This window comes from Pseudophryne corroboree, chromosome 1 (assembly GCF_028390025.1).
Source record: "Pseudophryne corroboree isolate aPseCor3 chromosome 1, aPseCor3.hap2, whole genome shotgun sequence".
In the NCBI taxonomy this organism is placed as follows: Eukaryota; Metazoa; Chordata; class Amphibia; order Anura; family Myobatrachidae; genus Pseudophryne; species Pseudophryne corroboree.
The window spans coordinates 632991026-633008701 of record NC_086444.1 but is presented as its reverse complement, the minus strand read 5'-3'; the positions used below and the strand labels follow the sequence as shown (position 1 = coordinate 633008701).

General features: G+C 44.1%; 1 protein-coding gene across 1 annotated transcript in view; it reads right to left on the bottom strand.

Annotated features, from left to right (window-relative positions):
- NCAN (neurocan) overlaps positions 1-17676 on the bottom strand; it is a 325807-nt gene that overhangs the window by 163986 nt on the left and 144145 nt on the right. The window contains exons 4-6 of the mRNA XM_063954781.1: positions 3634-3808; positions 2479-2606; positions 1943-2230 (exon numbers count right to left, since the gene is read on the bottom strand). Of these exons, the coding sequence (XP_063810851.1) occupies positions 1943-2230; positions 2479-2606; positions 3634-3808 (591 nt within the window). The remainder of the gene's footprint in view (positions 1-1942; positions 2231-2478; positions 2607-3633; positions 3809-17676) is intronic.

Genomic DNA, 17676 nt, shown 5'->3' with positions numbered 1-17676 from the left:
AATCGGAGGATGAGGACGACATCTTGCTTCTGTAGAGCCCGTTTGTGCAAGGAGAGATTAATTGCTTCTGTTTTGGTTGTGGCCCAAACAACCAATCATTTTAGCCACAATAGTATGGCAGACCCTGTTGCTGAAATGATGGGTTTGTTAAAGTGTGCATGTCCTGTTTATACAACATAAAGGTGGGTGGGAGGGCCCAAGGACAATTCCATCTTGTGCATTATGTACTCCTTGGGGCCTAGTTTTTAAAACTGCTATCCTGTCTGCCACTGCAGTGCCACTCCTAGATGGGCCAGGTGTTTGTGCTGCCCACTTGTGTCGCTGAGCTTAGTCATACAGCCACCTCGGTGCAACCTTTTGGCCTAAAAACAATATTGTGAGGTGTTCAGAATAGACTGGAAATTAGTTAAAATTAATGTTATTGAGGTTAGTAATACCGTAGGATCAAAAATACCCCCAAATTCTGTGATTTTAGCTGTTTTTATGTTTTTTACAAAAAAATCCAGATCCAAAACCAAAACCAGAAAGGGTGGTTTTGGAAAAACCAATCCAGATCCAAAACACGAGCATGGAACCAGAATCAAAACCAAAGCACAAAACTCGAAAAGTGTCTGCCGCACATCCCTACTAAAAATCGATCCACTGCATACACACTTGACTTTGTGTATGTGTCTGAATCAGGCAATGTGTTTGAAGATCGCCATTAGATCTTTGCACAAAAAAATAAGCCAAATTTGCTTAAATTTAGCTCAAATTGTTTTACCTATTTATATTGAGCTGCTTACCGTTCACCATTTTAGCGCAGCTTACTACACAATTTCAACAACATTTTACTCAGTTCCACTCACATGGGTGTGAATTGGCTTGCCAATAGATAAATGACTCAAATATTGCTGAACTGGCTAAAACATAGCCAGGTTCAAAGATTGGGGCCTATTTACTAAGTCCTAGAGAGATATAAAGTCGAAAGAGGTAAAGGGCCTAATTCATGATTATATGCAAAGTAGATGGTTTACGTACAGATACGATGTTTGTGGGGTCTGCACAGACACAAGACACATCCTGCGTATGTGCAGAAGGGGTCTTGCGATATTGCTTGCGGCCCCCTGGCAGCCGCATCATGAATTACATGTTTGGGGGGTGGCACCTGATGCCATTCTTCAAGGTGTGATGGCACCGGACCCCCATTTTAAAGACGTGACGGGTCCAGGGTCTGTATCATTGGATGCAGACTTCCTGGGCCAGAGTGTCCAGAGCCTATGGCCAGCATGAAAAAGCTTCAGCTTACACAGGTTGGCCGGTGCCTGAAACCATTGTGAACCATCCACTGACGGTCGCTATGGCGATCTGAGGCTGCGTCCTCAGACACAGCACTCAGATTTTGCCAATGCTAACAGGAGGCGTCTATCTCCTACAGACGCCTCCTGCTGCATTTTCATTTTAATGACACCGAATTGAAGTGGCTATACAATTCCTTCCGAACATGAGGTAGTACCAGCCAATCAGCTCCTGTCATTTTTCAAACACAGTCTGTAACATGGCAGTTAGGAGTGGATTGGCTGGTACCTTATTTCTCTCCGCTTTATCTCTCTCCAAGTCTTAGTAAATAGACCCCATAGTCATACATGTTTCTATATTTTGAAATTGCCTTTGAGAATTACAGGCACAGAAACTGTCGCCATTTAGATATACATGTGTATATAGCCATGTTGAACTATGTAAATGGCTTTTAGAGGGTAGAGGTAGAGCCTTTGCTGGCATTGAAATGAGCAGCAAAGCAAAGTGACAGAAAGTTAGATAAGGTTGAAAAACTCAGAAGAAAGGTGAAAAATATCAAAATCTATAGCTAAATATTAACACAATATATACATTTGTTTTAAATGGCCGATACACTTCAATTTTAGTTTATTCTGTAAGTATGCATAAACACAAATTATAATACCTTTGTAGCAATAAGCCCCAAATTTGCGTTCAGGATTGGGGAAGCCAGTCCGATTTGCGTATTGGTAAAGAGTTCGAACCCCGGGTTCCTCACCACCACAGTTTCTTCTTGGGTTCCGAATGGGGTAACGAACACTATTGTCTGCCAACCAGCCTGGATCACATTGGTCCAGGCCCTTTCTCCACGCAGCATACAACTGTCCAACAGTAGCCATTGTCCCACCATCACGCAGACAAGACTTTCTGGCATCCTCCAGAGTGTTTCTCTCCGACACATAATAAACATCTCCTGCATTTAGAAGTACCATATAGATAAAGAGTTATGGCATACACAAGGCATACTGACTAAAAGAAAATATGGGGTAAAATTAAATAATTTCATTTCATTGAATTAATAACAATGACACTACAGCAATACAAATATCATGGCATTTATTATAAGAGAACAATAAAGATATTCTTTAAATACTGATTATCTTACTGCCATGTACCATATGTTGACTATTGCAATGTGACTACATCACACTAAAACTTTACCTTGGGGTCCTTCAGTGTAACAATACACATCATAGGTTTCCTCTGGCTCTCGCTCTCCATATGTCCTAACACCAGGAAGATTATTCCTGTCTCCATAGCAACCAGGCCTTGGTGTTTTGATTGGATATCTGCAGATCAGATACAGATACAATAAGTATTTTTCATTTGCAGTTTTCATTAGACTTTTTTTTTTTTTTAAGAGAACAACACGTACCGTACAAAGCAAACTATTTACTTCTATAGACTGCCCTGAGAAAAGAACATCCATCCATATATTTCTCCCCCTGGGGCATATGTATCAAAGCTTGCAGAGAGATAAAGTCGAGAGAGATAAAGTACCAGCCAATCAGCTCCTGTCAGTTTATAGGCTGTGTTTGAAAAATGACAGGAGCTGGCTAGTTGCTCATTTATCTCTCTCCACTCTCCATTTCTTTGCAAGCTTTGATAAATACTTTAATTTCACCAATTTTCTCAGAGTGCACAAAACATATTTGTTGACTAGCTTATACCCCAGTCAGTCTGACAAAAATTGACCCTAATATATACATGGGTAGGGAACATAGGGCCTGATTCATGTTTGTAAGCAAAGCAAAAAAGCAAGCGACTGGGCAAAACCATGCTGCACTGCAAGTGGGGCAGATGTAACATGTACAGAGAGATTTAGATTTGGGTGAGGTGTGTTAAAGAAATCCAAATAGCTGTGTAAATTAAAGCTATCTAACATTTGTGGGCTACATGCAAAAGCAGACAGTATTTACCCTGCACAGAAAAATTTAACCCTTCCAAACCTAAATTTCTCTGCACATGTTACATCTGCAGTGCCCAGTTGCTTGCTTTTTTGCTTTACTTGCAAACATGAATCAGGCCGTGGACTGAAAGCTAAGCTGGCAGATGTGAAATTCCAAATATTCTCTATAAAGAGCTGCAGAATATACAGTATATGTGCTATAGACGTAAAAAAAACTGTCAATAAATAATAAATAAAGCTGACTACATCTACAGTGCCTGCAAAATCTACAATATAAATCTTGGCTGGTTACACCTGTAATGGAAACAAGTATTGAATAGCTATAACAAAATGCATGGCTACAAGACCTATATAAGCTTAGCTTTAAATATTTTCTATTCAGAACAACTGGAAGCAATTTTTTGCACCTCACGGATTTATCAGACAGCCATCCTGCATCACAGTTGTCCAAGCCATCCTCAAACGCTGCCTGCAGCTGCTCCGGAGATGCAATAACACCAGAGTTCTCCTCACAGGATCGCACAGCATCAGCGAAAGTCAGGGCGTAGCGATTACTTGCTGCTCGGTAATGAAAGACCAGACCTGAAGGAGAAAAACCGTTAAGAGCATTTTCTTTTTTTCTCTACTTTAAAGATAACATCAGAGCACAGCATGCTACAATAACTGTTCATGATTTGCTTACTTTTAAGTAGGTTCCTTATCCCAAAACTTTCAAGTGGACAAAAATAATAATAATAATGTTGGCTTTGGAGGTTGTGTTAGAATGTATCATAAAAATGATCAAAGAAGTGCAACTGATACATATGTCACCTTGAAGCACACAAAAAACTGCTTAATGTGAGAAGTTTTATACACACGCAAAAATGAAAAACAGGCCACAAAAGCATGTAATAAATAAATAAATAAACAAAATATAAAATAAAGATAACTGCATAAGCAGCTTTGTACCATCCATATGAATGTCCTGCAATAAAATGATTTCCAGTAGCTGAGTCCCATTTAATGACCACCAAATATAAAATATAATACCCATTTTCACCCACATAGGAGTCACATTTAGAAAAATCCCTGCTTAGTGGGTGTCGGCAAATAACTATCACAGTTTCCAGACCTCCAAGCAGGTCACATGTTCCAGGTCACCCAACAGGTGCACAGGGAGAGTTCACCAACTGTCACAATTTCTAGAGCACAATGGTGATGCATTGTAAATGGCAGGCGGACATTTTACCACATAACTCTGAAACGAAGCAACCAACTGCAATACCAATATTTTTTACTGCAAATCTACAGACCAAGACCTTAAGTTTGGTATATGACTTGCACTGCTTAGACAACGCCATCATAGAAATATGTCACTCATAAAGTCGTCCATCTGCTATTAATATATAGATTATGATGATAACAATAATAATAATAATAATAATAATAATACTATAACTATTTTTTTTCTACATACAGTGTATATCTATCTATCTATCTATGTAGCGGATAGGTTCGGCACTCTGTGGGGAATGTGACGTGATACTTGCTGCGGTGCCCTCTGTGATCTATGGCAAGATCCCAATATGTGCAGAAGTCAGCGGCACTCAGCAGTCGGAATAAAGCAGTGAAGATTCTTTATTTGGACCTAAATAAAGAATCTTCACTGCTTTATTCCGACTGCTGAGTGCCGCTGACTTCTGCACATATCTATCTATCTATCTATCTATACACACACACACACACACACACACACACACACACACACACACACACACACACACACACACACACACACACACACATACATGAGGTCTGATTGTACAGTAATGAAACTGCCTCTGTTTTTCTGCCCCATAGGTAGATGTGACAACGCTATGCTGGTTATGGTGAAGCTCGTACATCGGTGTGTCTGAACCTGCGGTTGGACTGCCGTACTTTTCTCTGTTTTGTCACAGCAAGTGGAAGATCTTTGCATGTTTCGTCATGGTGGATGAGGAAGACGTGTCTGAATTTTGTGTTAAACTTGGAAAAAACGGAAATGAAACTCATGAAATGCTACGGCCAGCATGCGGTCGAGAAACAATTAGCCGTGCTGCAGTATTTCAGTGGTGGAAGCACTTCAGTTGCATTGCGGTTACAGATGTCAACATTGCCAGCCTATTGTGACAAAGAAACTAAAAATGCACCGAACTACTGCAGCATGACTAATTGGTTCTCCATTGCATTCTTGCTGTAACATTTCATGGGGATACGGTCGTTAGGTCGACACAGCTTAGGTCAACAGTCATTAAGTCGACTACTGAAGGTTGACATGCATTAGGGCAATATGGTCAATAGGTCGACATGGTCAATAGGTCGACATGTACTAGGTCGACAGGTCAAAAGGTCAACATGAGTTTTTCAATTTTTTTTTAGTTTTCCATACTTGATGATCCACGTGGACTACGATTGGAACGGTAACCTGTGCCGAGCTAAGCGAGCCATGCGAAGGGACACAATGCACTAATTGGGTTTCCCGGTAACTTTACAAAGAAAATTACACCAAAAAAAGTCCAAAAACTCATGTCGACCTTTTCACCTGTCGACCTAGTGCATGTCGACATAATGCCCATGTCGACCTTCAGTGGTTGACCTGATGACTGTCGACCTAAGTTGAGTCGACCCAATGACCCATACCCCATTTCATGAGTTTCATTTTTGAATTTTCCAAATTTAACACAAAATTCAATCACACATCTCTGACATAATCTCACAGACGGGTGGTATTCGGTTTGCCGGCTGTTGGGATCCCGGCGCTCAGTATACCGATGCAGGAATCCCGACAACCAGCATACTGACACCTATTCCCCCTTTTGGGGGTCCACGACCCCCCTGGAGGGAGAATAAATAGCGTGGCGCACATAGCACACCACCGTTCCCACAGTGTGGCGAACACAGCGAGCCCGCAAGGGGCTCATTTGCGCTCACCCCGCTGTCGGCATGGCCGCCGGCAAACCATACTACACCCCTCACAGACACATCTTCCTCATATGCCATGATGAAACATGCGAAGAGCTTCCATTCGCTGTGACCAAACAAAGGAAGACTACGGCAGTCCAACCCAGCATAGCGTTGCCACGTCTAAAGGCTTGTGCAATGTGTTTTTTTCTCTGCACCAGCATCTGAGCTGCAGCGCATATATATCCGAATAGTGTTCGTACAGAGTCGCAGTTCAAACGTATGCATGTAGATGTGTATTAAATAAGTGTTGAGGATTCCTAAGTGGTTACAGGGGGTTGGCTAATCAGAGTGTAGCATAGTATGGGCATGTTACATACGTATGAAGCTGAATGAGGGCCAAAGTTCATAGAGAGAATGATTTTTCATTTATTGCATAACACATTTTAACCACATCCCCATTAGATACACCACGCCTGCAGTTTTTTTGCCATGTCCATTTTGCCATTGCCGTGCACTGGTACAAAAGCTGGGGCCACTTGATTGCATATTCCTCCCTGGCTAAATGTTGGCAGCCAGCACCCGATAATCAGTAATGACAACTGTCACTAAAGAGCTATATACTCAGTCAGATTGAGGTGTGAGGCACTATAACCCCTTAAATAATAAAAGCAATTTATTGAATTTAATCTTCCAAGTACAAAAACTGAAGGAACATCAGTTTTGAAGTAAGATAAAGTAAGCCTTTATAGTAAGACATTATAACCCAATATGACAAAACACAATCCTTTAATAAAGTATTGATAATATATTAATAAAATTGATTCACTTGATGCACTGTCATATAATGAATGTATGTATACAGTGAGGAAGAAATCCAAAGTAAATGCCACAGTTTATTGTGTCCTTACATTTTCTATGTAACTTATTAAGTCAAATGCCCGTCACCTCATAGTAAAACAGAAACAAATAAATGCTTGTCGATTCCTCTTAATTAGAGATGAGCGGGTTCGGTTCCCTGAGAACCGAACCCTACCGGACTTCACTACCCGAGCCCGGATCCGAGTGCGGCTCGGGTTTTCCCGCCTGGCTCGGAAACCAGAACGAGGCAAAACGTCATCATCCCGCTGTCGGATTCTTGCGGGTTTTGGATTCCATATAAGGAGCCGCGCGTTGCCGCCATTTTCACTCCAGCATTGGAGAGTGTAGCGAGAGGATGTGTCTCCGTCCTCAGTGTCTGTGCGGGAGGGAAAGCGGGGTGGCGATTCCATTGCTGTCTTGTGCTGCTCAGTCCAGTGTAGTGTCTTATGCTGCATCAGTCCAGTCACAGTGGTGGTGTCCTCTGCTGCCATATGTCCAGTGTAGCTGTATAAGTCCAGTGCAGTGGTGCTGTGTTGTCCTGCATCAGTACAGTGGTAGTGTCTTGTGCTGCATCAGTCCAGTCACAGTGGTAGTGTTATCTGCTGCCATATGTCCAGTGCTGCTGTATAAGTCCAGTCCAGTTGTGCTGTTGTGCTGCATCAGTCCAGTGGTGGTGTCTTGTGCTGCATCAGTCCAAGTCACAGTGGTGGTGTCCTCTGCTGCCATATGTCCAGTGCTGCTGTATAAGTCCAGTCCATTGCAGTGGTGCTGTGTTGTCCTGCATCAGTCCAGTGGTGGTGTCCCTGTGCTGCTGTATAAGTCCATTGGTACTGCTGTATATGTCCAGTGATACTGCCGTATATGATACTGCCGTATAAATCCAGTGGTACTGCCGTATAAATCCAGTCCAGTGATACTGCCGTATAAGTCCAGTGATACTGCCGTATAAATCCAGTGGTACTGGCATATAAATCCAGTCCAGTGATCCTGCCGTATATATGTCCGGTGATACTGCCGTATATATCCAGTGGTACTGCTGTATAAATCCAGTGGCACTGCCGTATAAATCCAGATTTACTGGCGTATAAATCCAGTCCAGTGGTACTGCTGTATAAATCCAGTCCAGTGATACTGCCGTATAAGTCCAGTGATACTGCCGTATAAATCCAGTGATACTGCTGTATATGTCCAGTGGTACTGCCGTATAAGTCCAGTCCAGTGATACTGCCATATATGTCCAGTGGTACTGCCGTATAAGTCCAGTGATACTGCCGTATATGTCCAGGGATACTGCTGTATATGTCCAGTGGTACTGCCGTATATGTCAAGTGGTACTGCCGTATAAATCCAGTGCTACTGCCGTATAAATCCAGTGATACTGCCGTATATGTCCAGTGGTACTGCCGTATAAGTCCACTCCAGACCAGTGATACTGCCGTATATGTCCAGTGGTACTGAAATATTATTCCAGTGATACTGCCGTATATTTCCAGTGGTACTGCCATATAATTCCAGTGATACTGCCGTATATGTCCAGTGGTACTGGCGTATAAATCCAGTCCAGTGATTCTGCCGTATATGTCCTGTGGTACTGCCTTATAAGTCCAGTGGTACTGCCGTATAAATCCATTGGTACTGGCGTATAAATCCAGTCCAGTGGTACTGCCGTATAAGTCCAGTGATACTGCCGTACATGTCCAGAGGTACTGCCGTATAAGTTCAGTCCAGTGGTGCTGCCATATAAGTTTACTGGTGCTGTCCTGTATATTTTTTACTCCAAATAAAGGGGTTATTAATATTTAATCCAAATAATTTTTGGAGGGTTTGCCCTGTGTGGTATAGAGGTATGCTCTCCTTTGCTGCATTTTGTTATATAACTCCTGAAAAATAATGGAGAACAAAAATTTGGAGGATAAAATAGGGAAAGATCAAGAACCACTTCCTCCTACTGCTGCTGCCGCTGTTGTTGTTGCTGCTGGGAGTCGATCGTCATCCCAGAGGTGAAGTCGAAAGACCACTTGTACTACTTCAACTAAGCAAATGACTGTCCAACAGTCCTTTGCGAGGAAGATGAAATATGACAGCAGTCATCCTGTTGCAAAGCGGATAACTGAGGCCATGACAGCTATGTTGGTGTTAGACATGCATCCGGTATCTGCCATTAGTGCAGTGGGACTGCAGTGCCTCTCCTAGATGGGCCAGGTGTTTGTGCCGCACACTTGTGTCGCTTAGCTTAGCCATACAGCTACCTCATTGCACCTCTTTTACTTCTTTGCAGGATGTGCTGTTTGGGGCTCATTTTTTTTAAGTGCCATCCTGTCTGCCACTGCAGTGCCACTCCTAGATGGGCTAGGTGTTTGTACCGCACGCTTGTGTCGCTTAGCTTCACCTTACAGCTACCTCATTGCACCTCTTTTACGTCTGTGCATGATGTGCTGTTTGGAGACTATTTTTTTTTAAGTACCATCCTGTCTGCCACTGCAGTGCCACTCCTAGATGGGCCAGGTGTTTGTGCCGCACACTTGTGTCACTTAGCTTAGTCATACAGCTACCTTATTGCACCTCTTTTACTTCTTTGCATGATGTGCTGTTTGGGGAATATTTTTTTTAAGTACCATCCTGTCTGCCACTGCAGTGCCACTCCTAGATGGGCTAGGTGTTTGTGCCACACACTTGTGTCGCTTAGCTTAGTCATACAGCTTTTTGGCCTAAAAACAATATTGTGAGGTGTGAGGTGTTCAGAATAAACTGGAAAGGAGTGGAAATGAATGTTGTTGAGGTTAATAATACCATAGGATCAACATTAACCCCTAGGCCCCAAACAGCACATCATGCAAAGAAGTAAAAGTGGTGCAATGAGGTAGTTGGATGACTAAGCTAAGCGACACAAGTGTGCGGCACAAACACCTGGCCCATCTAGGAGTGGCACTGCAGTTGCAGGCAGGATGGCACTTAAAAAAACTAGGCCCCAAACAGGACATCATGCAAAGAAGAAACAGAGGTACAATGAGGTAGCTGTATGACTAAGCTAAGCGATACAAGTGTGTGGCACAAACAACATGGGATGTGCTGGAATTTGTCCAGATGTAATACATGTACAATATTGGTGGCACAGGAGAGCGTACCCCTAAACCACACACACACACACACACACACACACACACACACACACACACACACACACACACGGCAAAGCCTGTAAAATAATTTGGATTAAATATTAATAACCCCTTTATTAGGACAGCACCACTAAACTTATATGGCAGCACCACTGGACTTATACGGCAGTATCTTATACACCAGTACCACTGGAATTATACGGCAGGATCACTGAATTTATACGCCAGTACCACTGGAATTATACGGCATGATCAGTGGAATTATTCTCCAGTACCACTGAAATTATATGGCAGGATCACTGTACTTATACGCCAGTACCACTGGAATTATACGGCAGGATCACTGGACTTATACACCAGTACCACTGGAATTATACGGCAGAATCACTGGAATTATACGGCAGTACCACTGGACTTATATGGCAGTACCACTGGACATATAAGGCAGTATCACTGGACAGGATTTATACGGCAGTACCACTGGAATTATACGGCAGGATCACTGGAATTATAAGGCAGGATCACTGGATTTATACAGCAGGATCACTGGAATTATACGGCAGGATCACTGGAATTATACGTCAGAATCACTGGATTTATACGCCAGTACCACTGGAATTATATGGCAGGATCACTGGAATTATACGGCAGTACCACTGGATTTATACGGCAGTACCACTGGACATATCCGGCAGTATCACTGGACTGGACTTATACGCCAGTACCACTGGAATTATTGGCAGGATCACTGGAATTATACGGCAGTACCACTGGACTTATATGGCAGTACCACTGGACATATAAGGCAGTATCACTGGACAGGATTTATACGCCAGTACTACTGGAATTATACGGCAGGATCACTGGAATTATAAGGCAGGTTCACTGGATTTATAAGGCAGGTTCACTGGATTTATACGGCAGGATCACTGGAATTATACGGCAGGATCACTGGAATTATACGGCAGAATCACTGGATTTATATGCCAGTACCACTGAAATTATATGGCAGGATCACTGGAGTTATACTGCAGTACCAGTGGAATTATACGGCAGGATCACTGGAATTATACGGCAGTACCACTGGATTTATACGGCAGTACCACTGGACATATACGGCAGTATCACTGGACTGGATTTATACGCCAGTACCACTGGAATTATACAGAAGGATCACTGGAATTATACGGCAGTACCACTGGAATAAATGGCAGGATCACTGGAATTATACGGCAGGATCACTGAATTTACACGCCAGTACCACTGGAATTATATGGCAGGATTACTGGATTTATACGCCAGTAGCACTGGAATTATATGGCAGGATCACTGGAATTATACGGCAGTACCACTGGATTTATATGGCAGTACCACAGGACATATACGGCAGAATCACTGGACTGGATTTATACGCCAGTACCACTGGAATTATACGGCAGGATCACTGGAATTATGTGGCAGGATCACTGGATTCATACGGCAGTACCGCTGGACATATACGGCATTATCAATGGACATATACAGCAGTATCACTGGACATATACGGCAGTATCACTGGACATATACAGCAGTACCTCTGGACATATACAGCAGCACAGGGACACCACCACTGGCCTGATGCAGGATGACACAGCACCACTGCAATGGACTGGACTTATACAGCAGCACTGGACATATGGCAGCAGAGGACACCACCACTGTGACTGGACTGATGCAGCACAATACACCACCACTGGACTGATGCAGGACAACACAGCACCACTGGACTGGACTTATACAGCAGCACTGGACATATGGCAGCAGAGGATACAACCACTGTGACTGGACTGATGCAGCACAAGACAGACACTACCACTGAACTGATGCAGGACACTGAGGACGGAGACACATCCTCTCTCTACACTCTCCAATGCCGGAATGAAAATGGCGGCGATGCGCTGCGACTTATATGGAATCCAAACCCTGCGAGAATCCGACAGCGGGATGATTACGTTTTGCCTCGTTCTGGTTTCCGAGTCAGGCGGAAAACCTGAGCCGGACTCGGATCTTGGCTCGAGACGTGAAGTTCGGTAGGGTTCGGTTCTCTGACAACCGAACCCGCTCATCTCTACATCTTAGACGTATCAGGTCGTTTCTAAATGGTACAAGTATATAGGGTTCTATTCAGCTTGCATTGCTGATGTGATGCGATCACATTAAGACGATTTTCAACCCAGTGCGCAACTGCGCATGTGCAGGTCCCATTCTGCGCGTGTGCGAGCCAGACAATGTGATTGCACTGCATTGATGCGAATGCCTCTGCCTGATTGACAGGCAGAGGCGTTTGCAGGGCGGTCGGGGGAGGCAATGTGGTGTTGCGGGGTGGCGATGCACCGTTATGTGGATGTAATGGAAAACATGGGGATAGGTTGGGGCCACTTGACATCACACACGACTGCTGCAATGCGGAAAATGGCAGTGACACAACTACTTCCGCAGCCAAGCAGGGGACTTCCCTTAAATAGCGACGTTATCGCAATTGAATTGCGATCACATCGCTGGCCGCCATTAGCTTGCTGGGCGGCCTTGCCCTGTACTGGGCGGCCTCCAGCATGCGAATGATAACAGTTGCAGTTTTGCTATGTTAGCAGAATAAGGTCCATCAGCTGAATAAGGTCCATCAGTTTGTTGGAGAATTCTATTCAAAAGTGAAAACTTTTGTGGATCAGCCTTTACTTATTGGATATTGTATCCAAAGCTAATTATGCAGTTATGGGTGAATTTTTTAATTATTAAAAAATCCTTTTATATAAAGAGTATGATGTTATAAGCACTACTTATGTGGGTCACGATTTCTATTATAATGGAAAATTTAGTGACTTTGAAAGTACAGGTTAAGTCTCCCATATCTGAAATGCTTGGGACCAGTAGTATTTGTATACCATAACGAGATATCTTGTGGATGGAACCCAAGTCTAAACACAGAATGCATTTGTTTTATAAACACCTTATACACACAGAGTGAATATTTTTTATATCGGATTTTTGGATAAGGGAGACTCAACCTGTGAGAATTAGTATAGATTTGCCTTAAATTCAGTGTATTTGACATTAGACCTGTGTTTTATCATTGATTAGTTTCATAGATTCTGAAAGTTTTCATGATACAAGGACAACATCCTCAGACCTATTTATAATTGTACAGGGTTGTATTAATTGAAATAAATAGTGTAATTAAATCATGCATTATGTATCAGAACCAAAATAAAGCAGGGATGAGGGGAATATACTATAGCTCATTAAATAAGGTTTGGGACTACTCTTTGTTTCTAAGCCTGAGACCACGTAAGTAATCAGACAGGCAGTGGGAATGGGGAAATAAGGCTTTTCAAGAGAGGGACAATAAAAGAACATATTCCCTTGCTTATAGCAAGCCTCATTACAATATTTAATACACTAAAAGTCTTTGGTGCAGGGCTGCCAGATGCAATTTCCATGTAGAGTTCAACGTCAGAGCAAAAGCTATGCAAATGCATTGTCTGTTTAACTTCAAAGGAGTTGCTATTTAATAAAAAAAAAATTGTAAACATGTACAGTGGGGCAAAAAAGTATTTGGACAGCCACCGATTGTGCAAGTTGACCCACTTAAAAAAATGAGAGAAGTCTGTAATTTCCATCATAGGTACACTTCAACTGTGAGAGGCAGAATCTGAAAAAAAAACCTAGGAAATCACATTGTATGATTTTTAAACAATTTATTTGTATATTCTTGCGGAAAATAAATATTTGGACATTCAAAAAGTTTAACTCAATACTTTGTAATATAACCTTGGTTGGCATTTACAGAGGTCAAACGTTTCCTGTAGTTCTTGACCAGGTTTGCACACACTGTAGCAGGTATTTTGGCCCACTCTTCCATGCAGATCTTCTTTAGATCTGTCATGTTTTGGGGCTGTCGCCGGGCAACATGGACTTTCAACTCCCTCCACAGATTTTCTATTGGGTTGAGGTCTGGAGACTGGCTAGGCCACTCCAGGACCTGGAAATGCTTCTTACGGAGCCACTCCATAGTTGCCCGGGCGGTGTGTTTGGGGTCATTGTCATGCTGGAAGACCCAGCCACGTTCCATCTTCAATGCTCTTACTGAGGGACGGAGGTTTTTGCACAAAATCTCACGATACATGGCCCCATTCATCCTCTCCTTAATACGGATCAGTCGTCCTGTCCCCTTTGCAGAAAAGCAGCCCCAAAGCATGATGTTTCCACCCCCATGCTTTACAGTGGGTATGGTGTTCTTGGGATGCCATTCATCATTCTTCTCCCTCCAAACACGGCGAGTGGAGTTTATACCAAAAAGTTCGATTTTGCTCTCACCTGGCCACATTACATTCTCCCAATCCTCCTCTGGATCATCCAGATGTCACTGGCAAACTTTAGACGGGCCTGGACATGTGCTGGCTTAAGCAGGGGGACCTTTCGGGCACTGCAGGATTTCAATCCATGACGATGTAGTGTGTTACTAATGGTAACCTTTGTGACTGTGGTCCCAGCTCTCTTGAGGTCATTGACCAGGTCCCCCCATGTATTTCTGGCCTGATTCCTAACCGTTCTCAAGATCATTGATACCCCACAAGGGGAGATCTTGCATGGAGCCCCAGGTCGAAGGAGATTGTCAGTGATCTTGTATTTCTTCCATTTTTTTATAATTGTACCTACAGTTGATCTCTTCTCACCAAGCTGCTTGCCTATTGTCGAGTAGCTCATCCCAGCCTTGTGCAGCTCTACAATTTTGTCCCTGGTGTCCTTAGACAGCTCTCTGGTCTTGGTCATGGTGGAGAGGTTTGAGGCTGTGGACAGGTATCTGTTATACAGATAACCAGTTCAAACAGGTGCCATTAATACAGCTAATGAGTGGAGAATAGAAGAGCTTCTTAAAGAAGAAGTAACAGGTCTGTGAGAGCCAGAAATCTTGCTGCTTGGTAGGTGTCCAAATATTTATTTTCCACAGGAATATACAAGTAAATTGTTTAAAAATCATACAATGTGATTTCCTGGTTGTTGTTTTTTTTTTTTTATTCAGATTCTGTCTCACACAGTTGAAGTGTACCTATGATGGAATTTACAGACCTCTCTCATCTTTTTAAGTGGGTCAACTTTCACAATCGGTGGCTGTCCAAATACTTTTCTGCTGCGGGGTACACTGGGCTCCACAAGGATTGGACAATGGGGTGTAGAGTAGGATCTTGATCCAAGGCACCAACAGGCTCAAAGCTTTGACTGTTCCCAGAATGCACAGCGCCGCCTCCTCTATAACCCCGCCTCCCTGCACAGGAGCTCAGTTTTGTAGTTGGTGCTGCAGTAAGCAGGCACTTAACAGGGGGGGCTGCTCCAGGCAGCCCTAAAAAGAGCTTTTTTGTGAGAAAAAGTGAAGACTTCAAGGGCAGCAGCGGTGGTAAATGTCAGGAGACATTCTCTGCTGCAGCTCCAGCTCTCCCCAGCGGCGCTGTACACTCCCGAGCCCTGGTTGCCGGGTACCTACAGCGGAGGCTCCGGTTTTCTTCACGTTAGACACACACGGCTGGGCCTCTCCAGGATCGCGTGGCCGCGCTTCGGGAGGTGGTAAGTGGGTCCTGCTTGCGGGACCCGGTCTTTATCGCGATCCGGCGTGGTCAGTGGGAGGCGGGCCGCGCGCGCTGGCGGTGGACACTGTGGCAGTACAGGCGATTCCACTAGATCACCAGGGCATGGGCTCAGGTCAGGTTTTCTCTCTAAACCGATTTTTATATATCGATATTTTATATATCGCCCACAGTACCCGGTGGTTTTGCCAGCAGGGGGATAAGGCTTAGACCTGAAGCCCCTCCCCAGCCCCAGGGCACCATTTCTAGCAAGTGTTCCCGCCCTGGAGCTGCATCTCTGTCTTTTCCTCACTCCCTGTCAGTTTCTGCGGCGCCATTATCCCTCAGCTCACTGTTCCTGGGACTGCTTGGGCAAATCCTCCTATGTAAAGCTGCCTGGTTGTCAGTGCTGTGACTTTACAAGACACTTAAGTATTCTACCTGCCTTTTTAGACAGTGATAGTTAAGAAAGAGTGCATTTAGTCAGGGTTTTATAGTATAATTACCCTGTGATATACATCCAGTTCTTACTAGAGATGAGCGCCGGAAATTTTTCGGGTTTTGTGTTTTGGTTTTGGGTTCGGTTCCGCGGCCGTGTTTTGGGTTCGACCACGTTTTGGCAAAACCTCACCGAATTTTTTTTGTCGGATTCGGGTGTGTTTTGGATTCGGGTGTTTTTTTCAAAAAACCCTAAAAAACAGCTTAAATCATAGAATTTGGGGGTCATTTTGATCCCAAAGTATTATTAACCTCAAAAACCATAATTTACACTCATTTTCAGTCTATTCTGAATACCTCACACCTCACAATATTATTTTTAGTCCTAAAATTTGCACCGAGGTCGCTGTGTGAGTAAGATAAGCGACCCTAGTGGCCGACACAAACACCGGGCCCATCTAGGAGTGGCACTGCAGTGTCACGCAGGATGTCCCTTCCAAAAAACCCTCCCCAAACAGCACATGACGCAAAGAAAAAAAGAGGCGCAATGAGGTAGCTGTGTGAGTAAGATAAGCGACCCTAGTGGCCGACACAAACACCGGGCCCATCTAGGAGTGGCACTGCAGTGTCACGCAGGATGTCCCTTCCAAAAAACCCTCCCCAAACAGCACATGACGCAAAGAAAAAAAGAGGCGCAATGAGGTAGCTGACTGTGTGAGTAAGATAAGCGACCCTAGTGGCCGACACAAACACCGGGCCCATCTAGGAGTGGCACTGCAGTGTCACGCAGGATGGCCCTTCCAAAAAACCCTCCCCAAACAGCACATGACGCAAAGAAAAAAAGAGGCGCAATGAGGTAGCTGACTGTGTGAGTAAGATAAGCGACCCTAGTGGCCGACACAAACACCGGGCCCATCTAGGAGTGGCACTGCAGTGTCACGCAGGATGGCCCTTCCAGAAAACCCTCCCCAAACAGCACATGACGCAAAGAAAAAAAGAGGCGCAATGAGGTAGCTGACTGTGTGAGTAAGATAAGCGACCCTAGTGGCCGACACAAACACCGGGCCCATCTAGGAGTGGCACTGCAGTGTCACGCAGGATGGCCCTTCCAAAAAACCCTCCCCAAACAGCACATGACGCAAAGAAAAAAAGAGGCGCAATGAGGTAGCTGACTGTGTGAGTAAGATAAGCGACCCTAGTGGCCGACACAAACACCGGGCCCATCTAGGAGTGGCACTGCAGTGTCACGCAGGATGGCCCTTCCAAAAAACCCTCCCCAAACAGCACATGACGCAAAGAAAAATAAAAGAAAAAAGAGGTGCAAGATGGAATTGTCCTTGGGCCCTCCCACCCACCCTTATGTTGTATAAACAGGACATGCACACTTTAACCAACCCATCATTTCAGTGACAGGGTCTGCCACACGACTGTGACTGATATGACGGGTTGGTTTGGACCCCCCCCCAAAAAAGAAGCAATTAATCTCTCCTTGCACAAACTGGCTCTACAGAGGCAA